This window comes from Maylandia zebra, linkage group LG8 (assembly GCF_041146795.1).
Source record: "Maylandia zebra isolate NMK-2024a linkage group LG8, Mzebra_GT3a, whole genome shotgun sequence".
Taxonomy (NCBI): Eukaryota; Metazoa; Chordata; class Actinopteri; order Cichliformes; family Cichlidae; genus Maylandia; species Maylandia zebra.
This window is the reverse complement of record NC_135174.1, coordinates 15306098-15328458: the sequence shown is the minus strand read 5'-3', so window position 1 is coordinate 15328458 and position 22361 is coordinate 15306098. Positions and strand designations below refer to the sequence as shown.

The window sequence follows — 22361 nt, the reverse complement described above, 5'->3', positions numbered from 1 at the left end:
TGCACCCCTAATATATATATATATATATATATATATATATATATATATATATATAACAAACAGGGGCTAGAAGAAGCTAAACTTTCATATGGTATGTCTCTGGCAACTTTAACATGATGTCCCAGGGACAACTTCTACATGATGTCCCAGGGACAACATTTACGCGATGTCCCAGGGCAACTTCTACATGATGTCCCAGGGACAACATTTACGCGATGTCCCAGGGACAACATCTACACGATGTCCCAGGGACAACATTTACACGATGTCCCAGGGACAACATTTACGCGATGTCCCAGGGACAACATCTACACAATGTCCCAGGGACAACATTTACGCGATGTACCAGGACAAATTTGTAAATTTCTGGATTACTGTTAATCTCCATAGAATCAAGAACTCATGTCCAGTTTCACAGCTATGGACCAGTTAATTATGTTTCCAGGTGATAGTTTGATTCATAGATTCGGCACAAAACCATAAGTCTAGGCCTTTTAGTCCAGATTCTCTTCACTTACGTTTGTAAAATGATCAGGGAAGCTACTGCAATTTTGCCTGACCCAACCCCCGGGCCACGAAACACCCAAAAAGTTGGGGAACGCTGGTCTAGAGAACACTGGTTAGCTAATGCTGTCGTCAAGTAGCTTATCGCTAGCAAACAAACAGCAAGCCAAGTGAGGAACATATGTTTAATGCTTACCGTTTATTAAAGGAAAGTATCCTATATTGACTTCAAATTCGGCGGACAGGCGGCGGTTTCTCGCTTTTTCACTTGTATTTCAAAATACTCGAAGGCGGGTATTTCGAAGTCGCAATGGAATGACGTCACAAGAAGGTGATTGGTCACTTGTAATGTTGAACCTGGAACAACATTAATTATGATGATGTGGGAACAACGCTGACACGAGGAAATCAGATCGTCCCAGCATAAGATCTCAAAATGGTGGAGCATTGATCAAACTCTTATAGCCTCTAGTGGCCCCCACCTTATCATAAAAGCCTAAACATTCACATGCTTTCTCTCGCACGGCGCCTAAGCTACGACCTTGGCTCCCTGTTTATCTGCTCCTGCTGAGATGGGGCAGAAAACCTCTCCAGTATATTCTGTTCCCTTCTAATCAGACAAATAAGGCGATGACTTTCTGTGAACAGTATTTCTTATAACTCAGCAGTATAATGCATCATAAAACAATATCATTCATTCACAATAAATCAGCAGTCTAATGTAATGCAAATCAGTTTAACAAATGCAATAGTTATCACCTTCTTCTAATTCAGGAGAATAATGCAAACTAAAACTACATAATAATTCACAATCTTTAATTAGGGGCATAACATGGCATAAAATAATATTATAATCCCACACTCCCCCTGTTGAGCTCTTTAGAATAAAGAGCTCACCTACACCCTGTAATCCAGTGTTATCGGGTTCATTTCTTCTTACCCCTGAGGCCCTTTGTCCCCCTGTTGGGTGAACCATATGTGAGATGACCTCTGTGTTTGCGCAGTTCAGATGCAAGAAAAACTATTATTACAACAGTAGCCGGTACAGATGACACTCCTCAGTTCTCCCACAGCTTCATTTTGGTGCTACCTTATACCCTTCAGACGTACTCAGACTAGAACCTCTGTCCGAGGAGCTTTTAGCCTTTACTTTATTGCTGCAGCTACCAGTGTCTTCCAGTTGGGTGAACCTCTGCTCTTCTTTCTTCAACCTCAGGGGTTAGACAACCCTTCAGTCATGGCACAGATCAGGGGATTATTCTGCCCCGATTTCAAACAAAGATCTGTGTATCCTCGGGTCCTGTGTATCCTGTGTATCCTCCAGAAAAAGATCAGGAACACGTCCCCCTTTTGACCAAGAGCCTCGCTGGTCTGGTGTTCCTGGATTTCCGCCAACCCCTTCATGGTTATTGCTGTGTTTATGGGATCCATCCTTTGAGGTGACTAATCGGAGCCCAAACGCCATGACACTTGGACCCAGTTGGTGTCTCGGCAGTCACCGTGTCTGTCTCTGCTGCGAAGGATCCCCGTATATCTGTGACCTCGTCTGGTGTCTGTTCCTTTCTCTGTAAGAGACAGAAAACCAAAACACCTCTCTTCCTAGCTCTAATAATCTAATGTTGTCATCTACTGATCTTCTGGCGATTCAGAATTGGTTTGGAATATTCAGAATGTCCCAGGGACTTATTCTAATCATATCCTATGTGTGTGTAAGCGTGTTTGCATTTAGCCCTCTGCACTCAAAGTCAATACCTGCAATATATCATCACGCCGAAGGAAGCTTATGACCTTCAAAAGACCAAGTGCCAACTCATTATAATAACATTTGCAAGGTGTGTCTGAAAATTATTAAAACCACTCATTTTAACAAAAGACATCAAAAACAAATTAGGCATTTTTAATTCTAACATTTGCCCCCCTTTTCACAAAAATCATGTGTTTCCTTGCTTTGCTCCACGGCCTTCTGCGGCTCTGCTGTTCGGCTCTTCTCAGAGGTCAGCTCCTGGCCGAGCCCCAACACTGGGTTGAGTCAAACGATGATTTTAATGATCACACGCGTGGGAGATGGACACCGTACGCAGACAGCATCAGATCTCAAAATGGTGGAGCATTGATCAAACTCTTATAGCCTCTAGTGGCCCCCACCTAATCATAAAAGCCTAAACATTCACATGCTTTCTCTCACACGGCGCCTAAGCTACGACCTTGGCTCCCTGTTTATCTGCTCCTGCTGAGATGGAGCAGAAAACCTCTCCAGTATATTCTGTTCCCTTCTAATCAGACAAATAAGGCGATGACTTTCTGTGAACAGTATTTCTTATAACTCAGCAGTATAATGCATCATAAAACAATATCATTCATTCACAATAAATCAGCAGTCTAATGTAATGCAAATCAGTTTAACAAATGCAATAGTTATCACCTTCTTCTAATTCAGGAGAATAATGCAAACTAAAACATCATAATAATTCACAATCTTTAATTAGGGGTATAACATGGCATAAAATAATATTATAATCCCACAAACCGTAAATTGATGGAACACTGTCATATCTTCATTAATAGTACCGTTCCTGACTTGAATACAGCTTTTCTGCTTTACCACAACCAGTTATGTCTGAGGTGGATCTGAATCCTCCGTTGGACACAGTACAACGATCTTTGCCCGCCTCTAGTGTGCACATAAATTTGTCTTTAGGCAGAAACATACTGATAAGAGCAGAAATGCTCATTAGCAGTGTAGTGGTAGTAGTATAAAATAATTTTATTATTATTATTCATTGTTTGAAGTTTTGATGCAAGGATAAAAAAAACAAAACAGGAAATAACCATGTTTATGATTAAGAAATGTTATGTGCTCATTCTTGTTCTCACAGTGTGCAATTTCTATATCAAAATGTCCATTTTCAAATAAGATTTTCAGTTTCCTGATCTTTCAATCTGCACAATATAACAAAATTATATTATTTAACAAACTGCTATAAGTGGTGGCCATTAATTATAATCAGTAGTACCCACCACAAAAGAAGGATATCGTTTCCATGTCTTAAAAAAGAAGCCAATGCTGAAGTGCATTAACCCTGGATTCTGTGTAATAACCAGAAGTGTCTGCTCTGGTTCTAACAGAGGTGTCAAACATAAGGCCCGGCGGCCAGAATCGGTCCAACCAAGACTCTAATTCAGCCCCACTGGGCAGCTTTAGAAAATGTGAAGGAGTTAAGAGATTTTGGAACTTTTAACTAACTTTTCATAAGTTTTACACCTTTTCCTGATGCTAAAAACATTTAACCCTCAGTGCCATTCATACTACGCCAAAGTAATTAAATAATAGATAACAAATTAAGTCACAGGAAAGTTCCTGTTTATGTGCTATTATTGAGTTCACAATAAATTAACAAACACTTTATTTGTTGTAATCAGAGGAGAGTCAGTGCAGTGAACTTTGTAACCATGTAGCTTCACTGGTCTTAACATCCCTAGTCTAGATTAAGCTGCATGCATGTTTGTTGTGGCGGAGCAGCCGGAGTGTTTGAGCTGTGGACCCAAAAGCAGACACGGGAGAACAAAACTCAATCTTAACAGAAAGCGAGCCATTTATTGAGGCTGGCATCCGAAGCAAAAACAAGACAAGGCGAGTTGCGGAAAAAAGGAAACTAAAAACTTAAACTGGGCTAAACTAAAACTAAACATGAAAACTGTGACATGGAGACTTGCAGTGACATGATACGAGATAAGCAGACAACCCAACACTAAACAGAGGGAAACAGAACGTAAATACACTGAAGGATAATGAGGAAAGTGGAAACACCTGGGAAACAGAGATGACATAACAAGAAAACAAGACTTTCAAAATAAAACAGGAAACATGTACAGACATGAACTGGGACACGCAAGCTTGAAACAAGAGACAGAGAGAACGAGCGAGAGTGATAGAGCAACACCGAGGAGAAAGACGTGGGGAAAGTACACAGACAAGGAGATAGAAGAATAGAATAGGTAGAATAGAATAATCCTTTCATTGTCCCACAAGGGGAAATTTGGTTGTATCAGCAGCAAAAACACACATATACAAACAGAACAGGACACAGAACAGAAACACAATTTTTACATATTTATATCATGGACAATAGTTACCAAAGCAGAGTACTGTACAGTTATTAAAAATAGAGTGCATATAAGAGGCAAACCCAGGTTGTAGTGTGCAAACAGAGCAGGATACTGAAAGATGTTTAAATAGTTAAGAATATTTAGAATAATTAGAAAAGTGCAGATTGTGTATTGTACCTGCGCATTAAAAAATTGACATGTAACTTCCAATAAGTTAGTGTATATATAAACTGAGAAAGGTGATGTGCAAGTTATAACACATGACAAACAGAAAAAGACACATATACAAGGAGAAGTGGATGATAACATGAACTAGACTAAACCTAAACTAAGACAAGCTAATAATAACCCTAGAACTTAACATTATCTCATAAGTAATCAAAAAATGCAAAATAACTCAAAATGCTGGGTCACAGCCCCGGCCCCCTGACAATGTTGTTGTTATTGCTCTTTCTTTTTTAGTTGGGAGGCTGAATGTCCCCTTGCCTTGATAACTGTCTGGTCAGTTAAATTCTTTTACCAGGTAAGGTGAGCAGGTTTTGTCCTTTGACTGCTCAGTAGCCCAGATTCTGCCTAAATTATTAACAGCAGCAAGTCTTAATAAGCTGACTTAGATCTGACAGATGCAGCACACTAAATTTGGTTGTGTTTCTGGCTTCTGGAGACAGTGGATGCTCTAGTCAAGAAAAATAAAGAGAACTTGTTTCTAGTTTTAAGAATTTCTTCTGTCAATCGTACTAAATATTTTGACTTAACATGAAAAATAGAGCCAAGCACAAACAGGTTTTATACAAAGACTTTACAGCTGGGATGAACTCAGTGCTGTGACCATGGAGCATGCTTTTAGCACCTTATCTGAAGCATTTATTCCTGTTCTGCCTGGAAAACATGTTGGGATGTGTTTACTGATATTTCTATTCCATTTCTAAGGGATATCCTTTTGTGATTTTCAGCTTTAGGAAATTATTTCATAAAAATATCCCACATACAGCCTGTAACTTACATGCTTTAAGCATTCCAACATGCAGTTCTGCAGATAAAGGTCAAAATGTTTTTCTCGTCCCTCACCGTGTTAGGTCCAGATGTAGGCTGAGTAAGTAGAACAACAGCTGTGTTAAATCTGTGCAACTCCCCACATTCACATCTGGGGAATCGCTCGTGTTTGCTTCTCTTGGCTGTCTGCTGTGCAGCTCCATCAGGGCAGGTATGTATTTCTGGAAATGAAACAGCAGTCAAATGAGATTTCATTAATAAATCAACAGCCTGAAACCATTAAAGATTAAAACAGGGTACACCTCACTGCGTACGGTACACTTCACTGACAGGCAATAATAAGTCAAGGCTAAGTGATTGCTCATTTTCTGCTGAGATTTTCATGGTAGTTTTCAGTTGACCTGCCTAAAATCAAACTAATTACTAAAAGAAGTGATTTTAATTTTGTATCTTTCTATAAAAGCTTCATTCCACTGTAATCCACTTCATTCAGTCCACTTGCTGGCAGATGGGGGGCATTTTGACTGAAAAAGGACTCCCTGCATAAATGAATAGTAGCAAAACACATGGTGATTCACAAGGAGATGCATTATTAACAAAAAGTTCTTTGTGTTCTTGATGTCTCAGAGAAAAATGACAGCACAGCAAGAGACGACTGAGTAAAGAAGGAGTTCAGAGCATAGTCGAGTTTTCAAAATATTACTATTCAATACCTAAAGTAGTAGAAGACAGCAGTGCAGATGTGTCATTTTGTTCTACTCTATTTTGCAGTGAGCAAAGTCCAACATGGAGTTAAACGTTTACATTTTATTCCATAGTTTTAATTATCTGAGCTTATATACTGTTTTGTTTGTTTGTTTGTTTGTTAATTAGTTAGTTAGTTTATTTGCTTGTTTTAATCAATTTTAAATCATGCTTTTTATTTGTTCTTGTTTCTAATGTCTCTGTAAAGCACTTTGAATCACCTTGTTGTTGAATTGTGCTATACAAATAAACTTGCCTTGCCTTGCCTTGCCTTATCTGAGCAAGGCTAATGTATCATAAGCTGATTATTTTTTATCTTGTACACACAAATGTGTCCTTGAACAACTTATTATCTTGTATGTGGTAATTATTTATCATGTGCACAAACAATAATTTATTACACATGACATCGCCAGGGTTGTTTTCATGGTAATTGTGGGCTTTTAATGATTTCTTTGAACTGATTGCACAGCATGCATCAATGACTTTAAAAAAGTAGAATTGATGGCACATGTTTGAATTTATTTTGGATTTTCTTTAATACAACGGTCAGAATTGTACATACAGGCTCAAATATATACTTACACAGTATATATTTGGTTAATGTCCTTTATCAAGTTACACCTTGACCAGACACTGTTTGTAGCTAACAGCTGGCATCTGGTATAAATCAGGCTGAATATTTGACCGCTTTTCTTGGCAGAATCAATAGTTTATTTAGATCTGTGGCCCTCCTGGCACGGACTTCTAAGTTTTCTAAGTGCAGTCCACAAATTTTAAACAGGGTTGAAGTTGGGGCTTTGGGCCGGCCATTCCAGAAGCTTAATCCATTGCTAAAACCACTTTTGACTTGTTTGGCATCATTGACCTGTTGGAACAACCAACTATATCCAAGATTTACCTTTATGGCTGTTGATTTGAGGTAAAGTTGAAGAGTTTGACGATCATCCTCCGTCATTATTCCATCCGGTTTGTGCAATGCACCAGTATCACTGGCAGCAAAACATCTCAAGAGCATGAATCTACTAGCACATAAATACAAGAATGGTCTCTGTTGTAGACTAATCCATTAAGGGATAGTTTATTGGAAGCTTGGTGTTTATGGGTTTTATACAAGAAGATGTGGCATGCACCAAGCTGACAAAACAGCTATCTTTGTGTGGTCATGCAGTGGAAAAAGTGCATAACCACACAGATGTCTTAAGTTGATGATGAAGGAACACTGAGTTTTTCTCATATGAAACACAGGAAGATGTGAATTCTGAAGCAGTTCTTGCTTTTAGTGATCCAATGCAGAGTTTACACTGCAAAAGATTGAATTAACATTGAGAGGGGAAAACAACAACTTATGTGTGACCCATGAGGTTGTCCTGTTGGTTCTCTTCTGTTTGTGTAATTAGCTTTTGCCATTTTATTTCTTTAAGTGAAACTGGTGGGTGGAGCTGACCTGGCTCACATTTCACTACACCTGTGCAGGCTCGGCTTGGCTTGGAGGGACAAGAGCAGTATATCAAATCCTCCAACACCGTCTTTTCCAGTGGCTGACAGAGCTTTCGTTTCATATGCACACACTCATACATTTACCATCCATTCTGACATACTGACAGTCACATAGTTTTGTTTCTTTATTTAGCTGAAATACAATCTGAAGACTATGTGTGGTCTCACCTCATATTTTTTGCAGGTTTAAAACTAAAATCATCTCCAGCTGCAATAATAAAGTGGTATCAAAATTAATCCCCAAAAATTTATTCTGTTCATCTGGATATAGCGTTTTCAGCAGGAGAAACATTTAGTCACTCAAGAAGGCTAGCATTCTTAGACAGAGATTTCCATCAGTAATGGGGGACATTTAAAAGTTAATATGTACCGTAAACCTACGCATACGGATCAGTTTTGAAAAGGCCACAGCGGCCAGGGAAGCAGAAGACCTTCACATCAAGAAGGCCCTGAGTAGATGTGGTTATCCCATGTGGTTATCTTAGTTTCAGTAAGGCAAGGCAAGGCAAGTTTATTTGTATAGCACAATTCAACAACAAGGTGATTCAAAGTGCTTTACAGAGACATTAGAAACAAAAACAAATAAAAAGCATGATTTAAAATTGATTAAAACAAGCAAACAAACAAACTAACTAATTAACAAACAAACAAACAAAACAGTATATAAAATCAAAACAGATAAAATCAGAAATAGATAAAATCAGTAGTTAAAATGTTAGTTTTGAAATTTAAGCTTAAAAGTGTGGATTTGGTGCTTTATTCAAATGCAGCTGAGAACAGGTGAGTCTTCAACCTGGATTTAAATAAACTGAGTGTTTCAGCTGATCTGAGGCTTTCTGGGAGTTTGTTCCAGATATAAGGAGCATAAAAGCTGAATGCAGCTTCTCCGTGTCTGGTTCTGACTCTGGGAACTGATAAAAGACCAGATCCAGATGACCTGAGGGATCTGGAAGGTTCATACTGGGTCAGGAGGTCATTGATGTATTTTGGTCCTAAACCATTCAGAGCTTTATAGACCAGCATCAGAACTTTAAAGTCTATCCTCTGACGGACAGGCAGCCAGTGTAAAGACCTCAGAGCTGGACTGATGTGGTCCACTTTTTTGGTCTTAGTGAGGACTCGAGCAGCAGAGTTCTGAATGAGCTGTCTGACTGATTTTTAGGTAGACCTGTAAAGATGCTGTTACAGTAATCAAGCCTACTAAAAATGAATGCATGGACTAGTTTTTCCAGGTCCTGTTGAGACATCAGATCTTTTATCCTTGATATATTCTTGAGGTGATAGTAAGCTGATTTTGTTATTGTCTTAATGTGTTTTTCTAAGTTTAGGTCTGCATCCATCACTACACCCAAATTTCTCGCTTGGTTTGTGGTTTTTAGATGTATAGATTGAAGTTCTCTGGTGACCTGTAATCGTTTTTTTTGGCGCCAAAGACTATTACCTCAGTTTTGTTTTTGTTTAGCTGGAGAAAATTGTGGCACAGCCAGTCATTAATTTCCTCAATGCATTTACCAAGAGCCTGTACAGGGCCTCGGTCTCCTGGTGACATTGTGATATATATTTGTGTGTCATCTGCATAGCTGTGGTAGTTTATTTTGTTGTTCTTTATAATCTGTGCCAATGGGAGCATGTAAATGTTAAACAGAAGGGGTCCCAAGATGGAACCTTGGGGAACTCCACATGTGATACTTGTCTGCTCAGATGTGAAGTTACCTATTGATACAAAGTATTTCCTGTTTTCTAAGTATGTTTTGAACCAGTTTAGTACAGTTCCTGAAAGACCTGCCCAGTTCTCCAGTCGTTTGAGTAATATGTTGTGGTCAACTGTGTCAAATGCTGCACTGAGATCCAGTAAAACTAAGACTGACATTTTTCCACTGTCTGTATTCAGACATATGTCATTAAACACTTTGGTCAGAGCAGTTTCAGTGCTGTGGTTCTGTCTAAAACCTGACTGGAAGGCATCATAGAAGTTATTCTGTTTTAATAAGTAATTGAGCTGTTGAGAAACTGGTTTTTCAATGATCTTACTTAAAAATGGGAGATTTGAGATCGGCCTGTAGTTGTTCATTTGTGTCCTGTCAAGATTGTCCTTTTTCAGTATAGGTTTAATTACAGCAGTTTTTAGTGGTTCCGGAAACACACCTGACATTAAAGAAAAGTTGACGATCTGTAACAGGTCTGACTCTAAAGTCTTTGAGACCTTTTTGAAAAAACTTGTTGGCAGGACATCTAAACAGCAGGAGGAGGTGTTCAGTTGACCTAAGATGTCCTCCAGGTCTTTGCTGTTAATAGGGTGAAACTGTTTCATGGTGTTTAAACAGTTTTTTGGTGGACACAGTACATATCCTGGATCTGCTGTTGATGTACCAATTGCTTGTCTAATCTTTTGGATTTTGTCTGTGAAGAATTTGGCAAAGTCATTGCAGGCCAATGGTTGAATGAAGTTCAGCTGCCACTGACACAGGAGGGTTTGTTAGCCTGTCAACTGTAGAAAATAAGACCCGAGCAGTATGGGTGTTTTTAGTGATGATGTCAGAGAAGTAGGACCTCCTTGCACTCCTCAGTTGTAAATTATAATTGTGAAGTTTCTCTTTATAGATGTCATAATGAACCTGGAGGTTTGTTTTTCTCCATCTGCGCTCAGCTTTCCTACACTCTCTTTTTTCATTTTTCACTAGTGTGGAGTTTCTCCATGGAGACTTTTTCCTTCCAGAGATAACCTTCACCTTAATGGGAGCAATAGTGTCCATTACATTTAACATTTTTGCATTGAAGCTATTGACGAGCTCATTGACTGACCCTCTGGACAGCTCAGGTGTTAATGGGAAGACCTGGTTAAAGATCTCACTACTGTCTTCAGTTATACACCGTTTTGTGATCACTGCTGTTGATATATTTGTGTGGGCTGAGATTTTACTTTCAAAGAAAACACAGTAATGATCAGACAGGCCCACATCAGACACAGTAATGTTTGAAATGCTCAGGCTCTTGGAGAGCAGTAGGTCAAGAGTGTGTCCTCTATTATGTGTGGCCTCTGTTACATGCTGAGTCAGCCCAAAGTTGCCCAGAGTGTTACTCAGGTCTTTAGTCCCTTTGTCCTGAGGGTTGTCCACATGGATGTTAAAATCCCCAACAATAATTACACAGTCAAAATCAACACAGATCACAGACAGCAGTTCACTGAGGTCATTAAAAAAGTCTGTGCAGTATTTGGGAGGCCTGTAAACATTAAGAAACACAACTTTGGATGGGCCCTTCAGCTGTAAAGCCACATATTCAAAAAGACTGAAAACTTCCAGGAGATAGCTGCTTACATTGAAATGATTCATTAAATAAGACAGCAACCCCTCCTCCTCTCATGCTCACCCTGGCCTCACTGATAAACTGTAGTTAGGAGGGGTCGTCTCGATGAGAACAGCTCCACTGTTACTTTGGTCCAACCAAGTTTCAGTTAAAAACATAAAATCAAGGCTGTGCTCAGTGATTAAATCATTAATTAAAAATGTTTTCCCAGCTAAGGATCTAACATTTAATAAAGCCAACTTAAGTGTTTTAGAGGCATTACTTGTCCCCTCGTGTTTGGGAGCAGTCTGTGGCACACAAGGTATGTTTACTATATTTAAAGATCTTTTAGAGTGCAGCTCTCTGTGTTTTGACCAGGCCACATGTCTCCTGTCACCTAAAAGTACAGAAATTTTAAAACCTTCTAGTAAACAGGGTCCCAGCTTCTCCTGGGAAAAGTCACCACTGCCATAATCCTCGCAGCCCGGACCCTCCACACATCACACATCAGACTGCGGAGACAGAGCATGAAGGTGGTAAGGAGGAACTAAGGGGGGCGAGGCTGGGCAATGTGACTTCGATTGCTCTGTTGAGGGTGGGGCTCGATGGCGAACCTTTGGCTGCTCTGGTGGGGGGTTTATGGGGGACAAAAAGGGATTGGGCCGGGGGGTAGATCTGAGCCCAGCATTGACCCGCTCCATCATCTCCTCAGTGAATTTCAGGTGTGGGGAGGGGGGAGAAAGGGAGGGGGAGGAAGGTGATGGGGGTGATGGCCTGTCAGGGGTTTGGGGGACCTTGGGTCCCTGGTCCTGGTTGTTGGTGTTGTTGAGAGAGTTGGAGGCAAATAGGGACCCCTCTTCTTGCCTCAGATGTCTCTCCTTTCTGAGGCTCTTCCCAGGTGGGGGCAAATGGAGCTCCTCCTCAAGGTTTCTGCTGGGCTTTGTCTGTTCTTGGAGTACTGTTTGTTCCTCTTTATGAGATAACTCCTCATTTATCTCAGCCTTGGCACCAAGCACAGATGGATGACGTGTGGAATAAAACAAGTTGAAGGTGAACAGTTTCACCCCTGACTTGTTAAAATTAAATCAATTTGCTTTAAACAGATGCCTGCGTTCCCAAAAAATATTAAAGTTGTTGATAAAATGCACTGAGTGGTCAGTACATGCTGATATGAGCCATTTATTCAGTGTAAACAACCTGCTGAATCTCTCGTCTCCTCCTCTGACGGGTGGTACAGGTCCACTGATGAATACAGCTGCATTCAGAGAGTTTACAGTATTTAATAATCCAGTAAAGTCCAGTTTCAGAACCTCCGACTGTTGTTTGGACACATCGTTTGACCCTGTATGCAGAACAATGTTTGTCACAGTTGGATATTCATCTGCAATTTGAAGAATTCTCTCCTTCAGGTTGTTGACCATATCGTTAGGAAAGCAGAGGACTTTAGTGTTCTTACCGCACATCCTTTGTACATCTTTTACGGCAGAGTCACCCACAATCAGAGTTTCAGGCCTAGCCTTTAGCTTTCCCTGTGGCCTTTTACTTTTCAAAAGATTTTCGGACCTTACTTCGCTACTTTTAGATGGATGGTTGTCCGATATAGATCCAGGGTTCGTTTTAGTTTCTTTAATGGGAGGTATTTGAGAAAGAGGTGAGATTGAAGAACTCCAAACCAGCTATTATAACATAAAAACTTTGCTCAGATAAACATACACCCCAATGTCTCTTCATGCTACATGTGTCAGTCATTAGACTATTATGCATGTATTCTGTGTTGGTTACATTATTAAAAACAGTTATTAACAAATATTCTAAGTCTAGTTTTAAATAATATCTCAATCAAAAATGATTCTTTTTTCAGATTTAGTTATAGTTTTTAGTTTGATTTTAGTTAACTATGTTAACCTTGCTCGTTTACTGATTGTGGTGAATTCATTAACCTGAAATGACTGCGTCTTCTCTTTTACGTGCTTTACGGTAATTTTCTCTTAGAAACGGAAGTCTCAATGAGAACTTCCTTAGTTACAAGACGCTCGCACTCCGATTGTGTGTTGATTTTTTAGCTTGTAGCCTTCTTGCTACGTTTTCCAACGTGTTTAAGTCATAAAGACAAAATTTATTTGACCTTTAATTTAATTTTACTGTGACGCGAGACAGCGGAGAAACTCTTCGGGTAAAGTGTCCATATTCCCGCTCGTTTTTCATGGCTCTTTAGAGGAAATGACTTCCATCCAGTGGTGTTTTTTACCCCTTATATTGACGGTCATATGTGGACGTCTGGCACACGGAGCTACAGACCCAGTGGGGAGTTCCTCCATCAGTGCCACCCCCGCTAATGGGGAACCGATCAGCTCTGCCACCCCTGAACCGAGCGGTACGGAGGCCGTGAACTCCACTGGTGTCAACACCACGGAGGTCCCTACGCTTGCCACCGTGAACTCCACGATGAACACGACGCTGTCCGCGACCGAAGCGCCCACTGCGGCCGCCGAGAGTCCAACTGCAACCACCGTCCAGCGTGCGGTGTCTCCACAGGGTAAATTACACCTCCACCTACATCATAGGTGTCAAACTCTGGCCCGCGGGCCAAATATGGCCCGCAGCCTAATTACATTTGGCCCGCGAAGCCATACCAAATTATTATTAGAGCTGGCCTACTGGTATTATACAGCTAATATATATATTGTTTAGTATTAAGCTTTGCTTGTTCCATATTCAGTTTTTCAGCAAAACTTGTTTGACTCCATAAGAAAAGATTCATTCTTAAATCTGGAGGAAGATTTTTTTCCAATAAATATTAATGTTAGCCCGCGACCTTGTTCCAGTTTTGAATTTTGGCCCACTGTGAATTTGAGTTTGACACCCCTGACCTACATCGTTTGTTGGGGCGGTTAAGTCTTTTTGTTGCTTCGATCAGGCTTCCCGCTAATTACTCAAGCTAGACTTTGTGGATCTGACGGTGATACCACACCTAGCATAAGTACTCCCAAGCATGTCCAACCCTTTTCCTGATGTTTTCCAGCGTGTCTCTGTGATTTAACCCCTGGTTTCTGTGACATCGGCTGCTGCTGTGACACAGCTGACTGTGGGGTCCCTAGCTTGAGCGCTGTCTTCACTGGATGTCCGCAGAGAGCCATGTGAGTGTTGGTCGTTAGCTCTATAACACGTGTAGTACACAGCTTCAGCATTTAAAATACCATTTTTAACTTTACAGATCAGGTGTTTGCATTGAGAAATGGCTGATGTTCAGAGCCAATGTGGATTCGTCTCTTATCACAGTGACCGACTCTCTGTTTTGTGTGCAGCCTTCAGGTAAATGGCATAACTTTTTTTTTAAAAATTACAGGTAAGGTCAACGTATATCATTATCGTTTTCCAACCTCCAAACAGATAACACGTCCCAGTCTTTCCCAGCCCAACCTCAGCATCCAGTTTTAGGGGACTCGTACCACTTCTCTCTACAGAAGAGTCCAACTGTAGGCCCCAGCAGAGGTTTTTACATGGTAAGTGCTCACAGACTTAAATAATTAAAACAAAAAAAAGTAAGATATTTGAAATCATCACAACTTTTTTTCTGTAGGTTGATGATGTCATCCAGACATATTTCCCCAACTCCTCCGTGCGGGGTCTCCTCCGTCAGCCATCTCCAGGACCGGCAGCGTCAGCTTTTTGCATCGACCGCAACCCTGCAAGTAAGATCACATAAAAAGTTAAATGTTGAACTGTTGAGTGGCAAAGTGCTGTTACACCATTTTAAGTGCAGCCCTGCCACCTAGAGTTGCTTCTTCATATTTACTTTGGACAGTTTTGGGAGAATTAGTTTAGGATATTTTCTACAGATGTCTTAGACACAGCAGCCCAACTCAGACGTGTGGGTTTGTGGCAGTATACATGATAGCCTTTTATACTGGAGAGGCCAGCAAGTATCCTATAACTGACTCATCTCTTAGCCCCTCCTGATCAAGGACCAATCTCCACATTGTGTCCCAGGCTGAGCCCAAACACTGTTCAGAGGAAACGCCGCAATATCATTCTTTCTGCTTGTTGCCATAGGTGACGGTAGGAATGTAGACTGATTTCACACTCAGCTCTCTTGTCACGACAACAGTCCGTACAGAGACACCACACCAATTTGTGTGCATATGGGGGTGCTCAGAGGAAATCTTGCACATGTTTTAAGGCTCCATCACTACTAAACAGGTGTTTACAGGTGTTAGAGTGATGTGTGCTGCCATCCAGGTGATGACTTTGTCAGGAAAAGACTTGCACACAACCACATTCTGCTCATATTGTACTGTAAACAATGTCTTACTTATCAAAAGTTGGTACACACATGCAGAATTATTACAACAACACGCTGTTTCCTACGCCACATTTTATCCACCTTAATTCCTCCCCTTCTTGTAGAGTTCTTGAGGTCTGTGTCTCTGTCTTGTGCACGGATGGTGACTCCTCAGTCATGCATCACAGATCCAAGCCTCAGCGCCAACTCCTACTTCTCCGACCTGCATCTCGTCAAGGTCAGCGAGTCCATTTGCACTAAATCCTTTTAAGTGCATGATTAGCTGTGAGACTCTCACCGCAGATGGACTAATATCGTGTTTTTCTGTGACAGATCCCAAAAGCTGAGATGGCACCAGTGTCAGATTTTCTGGTAAGTCGTACATTGCTGTTGTAAATGCGCTTTGACACTCCACTTAAAATACTTTGTCTATAGTACATGTACTACACTGGAAAGGCAAAAATAGGACTTAATAGTTGTTGCTGGGCTAATATTTCACAGTTATTGATTATTCTTACAGGCTAATGTTTTCCTGACTGTTTTAGATCCCAGTGACCAACCTGTCAGTTTGGCCTTCACCAACGCTGCGGAACAGCTCCTGTATTAATGCAGTGCAGAAGGTGAACAAGTGCACAACTGTGTGGTGAACCACGAGTGCTCAAGTGTGTGACGAAACATTGACGTTGACTCTGCTGTTTCTGCCTTTCCTGCAGGTGAAGTTTGTCATATTTTACACCGGCAGAGGGGAACTCGCAAACGCAACGGTTGATGTAACCCTAGCCGACGTGAATCAGAGTCAGCTGTTGCTCCAGATGCACTCCGTAGAGTTCCAGGTAGAGCCAAAAGAATTAAAAAAACTAATTTTAAACAGTTTAATGTGCCAAGTAATGTCGTTTTTCTCTTTTAGCTGACCAAACCGATTCCCACTCCCGCAATACTGAACCCTGCAGTCGGACTTAAAGTTGGATCTCCTCTCATCGGTCGCTTTTTAAAGGAAGCGATGCCTGTATCCTAACTACAATTTTAAGATTGTATCTTTTAATTTATCTGCCAAGCTTCGGGGAAGTTTGGCTCCTTAACAGTGAGCCAGCTGACCTCACTGGGGGTGTCACAAAGTGGGACCTGTTCCCCTGATACAACCACGCGAACGCCCATCCTCTTCACGCACAACATCATCACTGGCTGCACATTCAGGTGAGTCTGCATTATTTCTTTTTGCCTCTGTTGTCTGTGGTTCTAGTTAGCTTACATTAGGACAAGTGGAGATGTCGCTAAAATAATGAGCAATATCCTCTGCTTTTTAAAAAAAATTTATTTCCGTGCTACAAGCTCTCCAGCCAACGACTGCTCAGAGCTGCGCTCGCAGATTTATGGGATTTTGCAGGGACTTGCTACTCCTGATGAGATCGCCATGAGCTCGGGCTCCCAGCCAGACTGGGCGAGAGTCCTCACACAGGAGTGTCCCTTCAGCCTGCAGGTATAACCGAAATCTGACCCCCATACACCGTTACAGCTGTTCTGGTGTCTGCAGCAGCACCTAGTGTCGGTGCTTTGTATCTCCCTTCAGCCAGTCGCAGCAATTCAATTCAGTTTTATTTATATAGCACCAAATCACAACAACAGCTGCCTCAGGGCGCTTTATACTGTAACCCAACAATCAAACCCCCTATGAGCAAGTGCTTCCTGTTAAAAGGGAGTTTTTCCTTCCCACTGTCGCCAAAGTGCTAGCTCATACAAGATCATCTGATTGTTGGGGGTTTCTCTGTATTATTGTACGGTCTTTACCTTACAATATAAAGTGCCCTGGGGCAGCTGTTGTTGTGATTTGGTGCTATATAAATAAAACTGACCTGAGTATCTGTACACAGACACGTTTCACAGAGACATTTATGTTGTTCCTTCTCAGGAAACGTGTGAATCAGGCTGTGTCCTCCCTCACTCTCTCTCCATCGAAGTACTGTGGGCTCGCCTGGGTCCCCTCGACATTCCCCAAAACTACATCCTAGGGGCCAGATACCTTTTCCAGTGTCAAAATTTCAAGGTGTGCTCTCTACATCTCACTTTTTTCTCTGTTTTTTCTGACAAATTGACCTTTAACATTCCTCTCCTCCTGTCTTTATTTTTTGTTTTCTTTTTCCTCCTCAGTGTCCTCTGTCATCCTCTCTCGCTCTGACCACTAGAGTTACGTTCGCTGACAGCACAGTCTACCCAGAACCCCCCAGGGGTTTGCCTCAGCCTTTCTGGAAGTTTCCTTTTGGCTTCTTCACGAGAGGCTCCGCTGAGCTGGACGGCCACATTATTATGAACAGCAGCAGCACAGAGAAGGTCACATGGAGTTTAATGCTGCTCACAGTCATGTCACTAACAGGATTAGAATTCCTCTGCAGGTAACTTGACGGGTAACTGGAGCAGCACTGGAACTCGAGGAAAAGTTTTCTAACATACCTAATTTATTGTTTCAATTATTTCTCAGAAATAAATACATTTTCACAAGACAGTTTGAGTCATTTTTAGACTGCATCACTGAGGTAAAGAGGCACTGTTTGCACACAGCTCCTCATCTCTCTGCGCCTCCTGCTGTCGCTGGTTTCTGTGCGTTTCCTTCTTTTTCTCTGTGACGCGCACATAGTTGAGGAGATTGACGACTGCAGCGGGAGTTATACCTTCCAAGCGAGTAGCAGCTCCCAGCTGGAGGACAGAGCAGAAGAGTCAGGGCATATTTTTTCTCTTTTATTAAAATAAATATTTTGAAAGGAGTGGGCTCACTGTGCTCGGTCGAACTCTGTCCAGGATCTCTCGAACTTCGTCGGAAAGCGACACCGGCAGAGAGAAATAGTCAATGTCCTGCGGCAGGGACATGTTCTCCTCCCTCTGAATTCTCTCGATCTCTTTCTTGTTTAAGTCGCAGTGAGGCTTGTACACAGCTGCGTGACAGACAAGAGAAACGTTTTAGCAAGAGTTTTATTGTAGATTAACATTTCAGGCGGGGTTATTTTTTTCTTACCTTCTATCTTAAGTCTCTGTGCGAATTCCATAAAAGACGAAAGGCTCTCGGGGAAGGCAGATGCCAACATTTCAAAGGTCACGTCGTTGTACTGAAGAAGATCTAAGCCACTGAAAAACAAACATTAACGGGAAACATTTTTAAACTGTTGTGACATGAAAAATTTAATTATTAGCTTGGCAGATATCTATCGCTCACGTCAGTAAGGTGCTCTTGGTCTCACTGATGGGAACACTGGGAAGCTTCTTCTTCCAGCTCGATGTAGACAGAAAGAGAGCCTGAAGGGCTGTCAGTGCATCCTGGAGGCTGTTCCTCACTCTTAAAGACTCCTGGTAGCGCACAGAAGACACACATCCCACCTCCTCAAAGCCTGATGGGAAACAAAAGGTAATGAGAGGAGGAAAAGAAGGGGAAAAAACAAAACAAACGCAAGCACAATGACACGTTGAAGATGCTACACCTACCCTTCGGGGTCAGGCGGAGGTCGGCGTTGTCCGGCCTTAGAGAAGTTCGAAACTCGGCCCGGCTGGTGAACATGCGGTAAGGCTCTGTCACGCCTCGACTCACCAGGTCATCAATGAGAACTCCAATATAGCTCTCTGTTCGAGACAGCGTCACTGTGGGCATGGAGAGCGCCGAGCGGGCAGCGTTTGCTCCCGCCCACAAACCCTGCTCAGATAGAAGAAGAAAAATCAGTTACTCCTAAGCTGCTTCCAGCTGTGTGTGTGTGTGTGTGTGTGTGTGTGTGTGTGTGTGTGTGTGTGTGTGTGTGTGTGTGTGTGTGTGTGTGTGTGTGTCTTTAAGGAAAGAAGCACCTACCTGTGCGGCAGCCTCCTCGTACCCCGTGGTTCCATTGATCTGACCGGCCAGAAACAGACCTTGAGTGCTCTTCACCTGCAGCGCCGGGCTCAGCTGAGTGGGACACACAAAGTCGTACTGCACGCCATAACCTGGAAATCCCAGAAAACAAACATTAGACTTTCAGTTCTGGAAACCAGCTTACTTCTGTCAATCCATTTTTTTTAGAATTAGGGAAGAATTGAGGGAACTGTCACTGTTACTAGGCAGATCAAACAGGATCTAAAGACCTACCTGGCGTGTGGATCTCAGCTCTGCGCATGGGAGGGATTTCTCTGATGAGGCGTAGCTGTATGTCAGGGGGCATTGTCATGGACAGACCCTGTGGATACAGGAGGTCAGAGGTCACGCCCTCGGGCTCCAGCCACACCTGGTGGCTTCGGCCTGGAAAGCGCAGCACTCTCGACTCAATGGAGGGGCAGTACCTGTTAGAGACGAAGACTGCACGTCATTCCAATTCAGCTCGATTGTTTCAGTTTTGCATAAAAATTTTATGATACACAGTTACACTGATGTTTTTGTTTTTGTGGCATTTTCTTTGCAAAAACCTTCATGTTAAAACGAATCTACATGCTTTATTTTGCATTAATGAGCAGAAAATGATGGAATAACTGAAGTGATTCCTTCTGAGTTTCAAACCATTGAGTCCAAAGTGTGTGTGTGTGTGTGTGTGTGTGTGTGTGTGTGTGTACCTGGGACCTTTGGTGTCTTGCTGTATGTGACAGTTTAGTTGAAGGCTCTCCCTCACCACTCTCTCCACACCCGGTGTAGTAAAGGTGAGGTAGCAAGGCAGCTGCTCTTCTGGCTACAGAGGGTTACGTTTCAAAATAAAGCAGGAGGAACAATAAACTAGACAGTGAGTTAAAGAATAAAAGTCCATTCATTCAGCTGTACCTTGCAGTGGGTGTGGGTATTGAGGAAGCTGAAAGGAGTCGGGTGACTGTCAGGGAGGTGAAGCTTAGCCAAAGACAGGTCTACTGAGTCCTTCACAATCCTGGGAGGGGTACCGGTCCTCAGTCTGCCTGTCCTTAGCCCCAGCCTCTCCCTCAGCGTATGGGACAGCCCAGCGCTTGATGGAGCGTCTCCAATCCGACCCCCGGGGGAGGTAGTTTGACCCACAAAGAGGGAGCCAGACAGGAACGTACCAGTGGTAAGAACCACTGATCTGGCTGAGATGGCGTGGCTGCCATTAGCTGGTTGTTCAGGAAGTGCAAAAAACATGAGAAAGTAAATTCAGTGTATAATATGTACCGTTTGCCATTTAGGTCCTTGTCCTTAAAAGAGGTAATCTGCTGTGTACCCAAACGTATCCCAGTGACTCTGTGGTGCCCGGGCTCCTCCGGGTTTGGTTCTGTTACCAACAGCTCCTCCACTGAGCCCTCCACCACGGTCAGCCTGGGAGTGGACAGCAGCTCGGACTGAAGAAAAAAAATATGTAGAAAACAAACATTTTAATTCACTCGCAGACAAATATTTTACTTTAATGGACGAGTAATTCAAGTTTTGGGTTTTTTTCTTAACCTGAATGAAGTCTCGGTAGCGCTGACGGTCCAGCTGGGCTCTCGGACCCCACACGGCAGGCCCTTTTCTACGATTCAGGATGGAGAAATGAATCCCAGCCCAGTCCCCTGCCCGACCACACAGCCCATCCAGAGCATCAACCTCCTTCACGAGCTGGCCCTTCCCTACTCCTCCCAGGGAGGGGTTACAGGACAGAGCACCTGTGGGAATATTATCAGAGAAGTCTAGTTTTCCCTGCTGGAGGAAAAAGAGCTTCTTTGTTTAGGTGTCCCTTTATCCTCACCGATGGTGTGAATTTTCTGCGTGATGAGGAGTGTTTCAGCCCCAACTCTGGCTGCTGCCGCCGCTGCCTCGGTCCCTGCGTGACCCCCGCCCACCACGATGACATCATACTGATGTCCGGTGAGGTGACCGACATGTCTGGAAACCGGTGAGAGGAGACTGTGCAGGAAGGGAAGCTTCTTTCTCAACATGTGAGACGCACACCTGTCAGAGTAAAAGTTAAATGATGGTGTATCCCTGTTAGATACTCCATTACTTTCGTGACCCATCAGCTTTATTTCAACTCTCAACTTGGAAAAATAACTTTGTTGTTTACAGTGGGTAAAATAAGCAATGAACATGTCACCAACTTTCTAAGTAAATATATTTCTAAAGGTGATTTTGACATAAAAAAATCTCACCAGATTTCAGTAACAATCCATCCAATCCACACATCCAAAGAAATCAAAACATAGATGCCATGATGACAACGGCTGAAATCTGTCAGTAACTGGAAAATAATCCTGGCATTTATTGCAGATTAATATCAGCTGGTTCATTCCAAACTTGACCTCAGTTTCCTGTTCCTGACTAAAGTAACACCAGGTGTGGTTTTGTGCTGCTGCAGCCCATCTGCTTTAAGGGTCCACGTTATACACACTGAGAGATGCTCTTCTGTGTACCTTGACTGCAAGGAGTAGTTGTTTGAGTTACTGTTGCCTTCCTGCCAGCTGGAAACAGTACGCCTTTCTCTGACCTCTGGCATCAACAAAGCATTTTGGCCCTAAATCCAATTTAATTCTAAAAATTTGTTATGTTGAACATGTACAGCTGTGAATCAAACCGCATCCTCGCTCTCTGTTAGTAAGAGCACAACGTACAAATACGTAAACAGTTTAAATACGGCTTCGTTTACTCAGCGCACGTGTGGATCCACAACAAACTCTCCCCTCAGGTTTGAAATGCACTTACGGTTTATTTGGGAGAAGGCGTATTGTTGTTTTTATTTCAGACTCTCTGTAGCAGAAACTGAGACTAACAGAAAGGCAAAGATCATTTAGGAAAATTACCAAACTCCTGCTACATAAGTCTCCCTATGGAGGCCGCCATGATGTCTGTAGCTCACAACCGTAATAACTGGTTTACAGACGCACTGAAAAAAACGATGCTCAGCATGTTTCAGCCTTTCGCCTGTGCTGTTGGTGTCTTCGTTTGGTTAATGTTACAATCATGAATCAAATATAATAAATTAATAAATAAATACATGCGATCAATACAGATAGGAAAAAAATAATGGGAGAT

The 22361-nt window shown here is 42.2% G+C and overlaps 2 protein-coding genes across 4 annotated transcripts; one reads left to right on the top strand and one right to left on the bottom strand.

Moving 5' to 3' along the window:
• The first annotated feature begins 13140 nt into the window (after positions 1-13140).
• LOC101482126 (tectonic-3) lies at positions 13141-17910 on the top strand. The gene is made up of 14 exons (XM_004574594.4): positions 13141-13669; positions 14156-14270; positions 14348-14445; positions 14524-14636; positions 14714-14825; positions 15541-15653; positions 15749-15787; positions 15961-16035; positions 16129-16248; positions 16323-16421; positions 16506-16609; positions 16745-16892; positions 17322-17456; positions 17561-17910. The coding sequence occupies exons 1-14, from the start codon at positions 13354-13356 to the stop codon at positions 17804-17806; spliced, it is 1833 nt and encodes a 610-aa protein (XP_004574651.1). The 5' UTR covers positions 13141-13353; the 3' UTR covers positions 17807-17910.
• On the bottom strand, positions 17848-22185 carry mto1 (mitochondrial tRNA translation optimization 1). 3 transcript variants are annotated; one of them, XM_024803536.2, is made up of 13 exons: positions 22032-22185; positions 21082-21284; positions 20799-20998; positions 20578-20695; positions 20172-20470; positions 19970-20082; positions 19512-19702; positions 19239-19369; positions 18884-19088; positions 18618-18789; positions 18420-18529; positions 18182-18339; positions 17848-18103 (listed from the first exon to the last, which is right to left on the bottom strand). In XM_024803536.2, exons 2-13 carry the CDS (start codon positions 21269-21271, stop codon positions 17936-17938), a joined length of 2055 nt encoding a protein of 684 aa, XP_024659304.1. In that variant the 5' UTR covers positions 21272-21284; positions 22032-22185; the 3' UTR covers positions 17848-17935. The 3 variants fall into 3 exon arrangements, with proteins under 3 accessions (XP_024659304.1, XP_076743588.1, XP_024659303.1); XM_076887473.1 differs by having other exon boundaries at positions 22130-22183; XM_024803535.2 differs by lacking the exon at positions 22032-22185 and adding an exon at positions 21482-22003.
• Positions 22186-22361: the final 176 nt, after the last annotated feature.

Bases quoted from the DNA above. Each gene is read 5' to 3' on its own strand.
- LOC101482126 (XM_004574594.4), top strand. From the start codon at position 13,354: ATGACTTCCATCCAGTGGTGTTTTTTACCCCTTATATTGACGGTCATA. The intron at 16,249-16,322 runs GTAGAGCCAAAA...TTTCTCTTTTAG, and splicing joins TGCACTCCGTAGAGTTCCAG to CTGACCAAACCGATTCCCAC. The intron at 16,610-16,744 runs GTGAGTCTGCAT...CCGTGCTACAAG, and splicing joins ATCACTGGCTGCACATTCAG to CTCTCCAGCCAACGACTGCT.
- mto1 (XM_024803536.2), bottom strand. From the start codon at position 21,271: ATGTTGAGAAAGAAGCTTCCCTTCCTGCACAGTCTCCTCTCACCGGTT. The intron at 19,089-19,238 runs GTAGGTGCTTCT...CTATCTGAGCAG, and splicing joins ACGAGGAGGCTGCCGCACAG to GGTTTGTGGGCGGGAGCAAA. The intron at 18,104-18,181 runs GTGAGCCCACTC...TCTGTCCTCCAG, and splicing joins ACAGAGTTCGACCGAGCACA to CTGGGAGCTGCTACTCGCTT.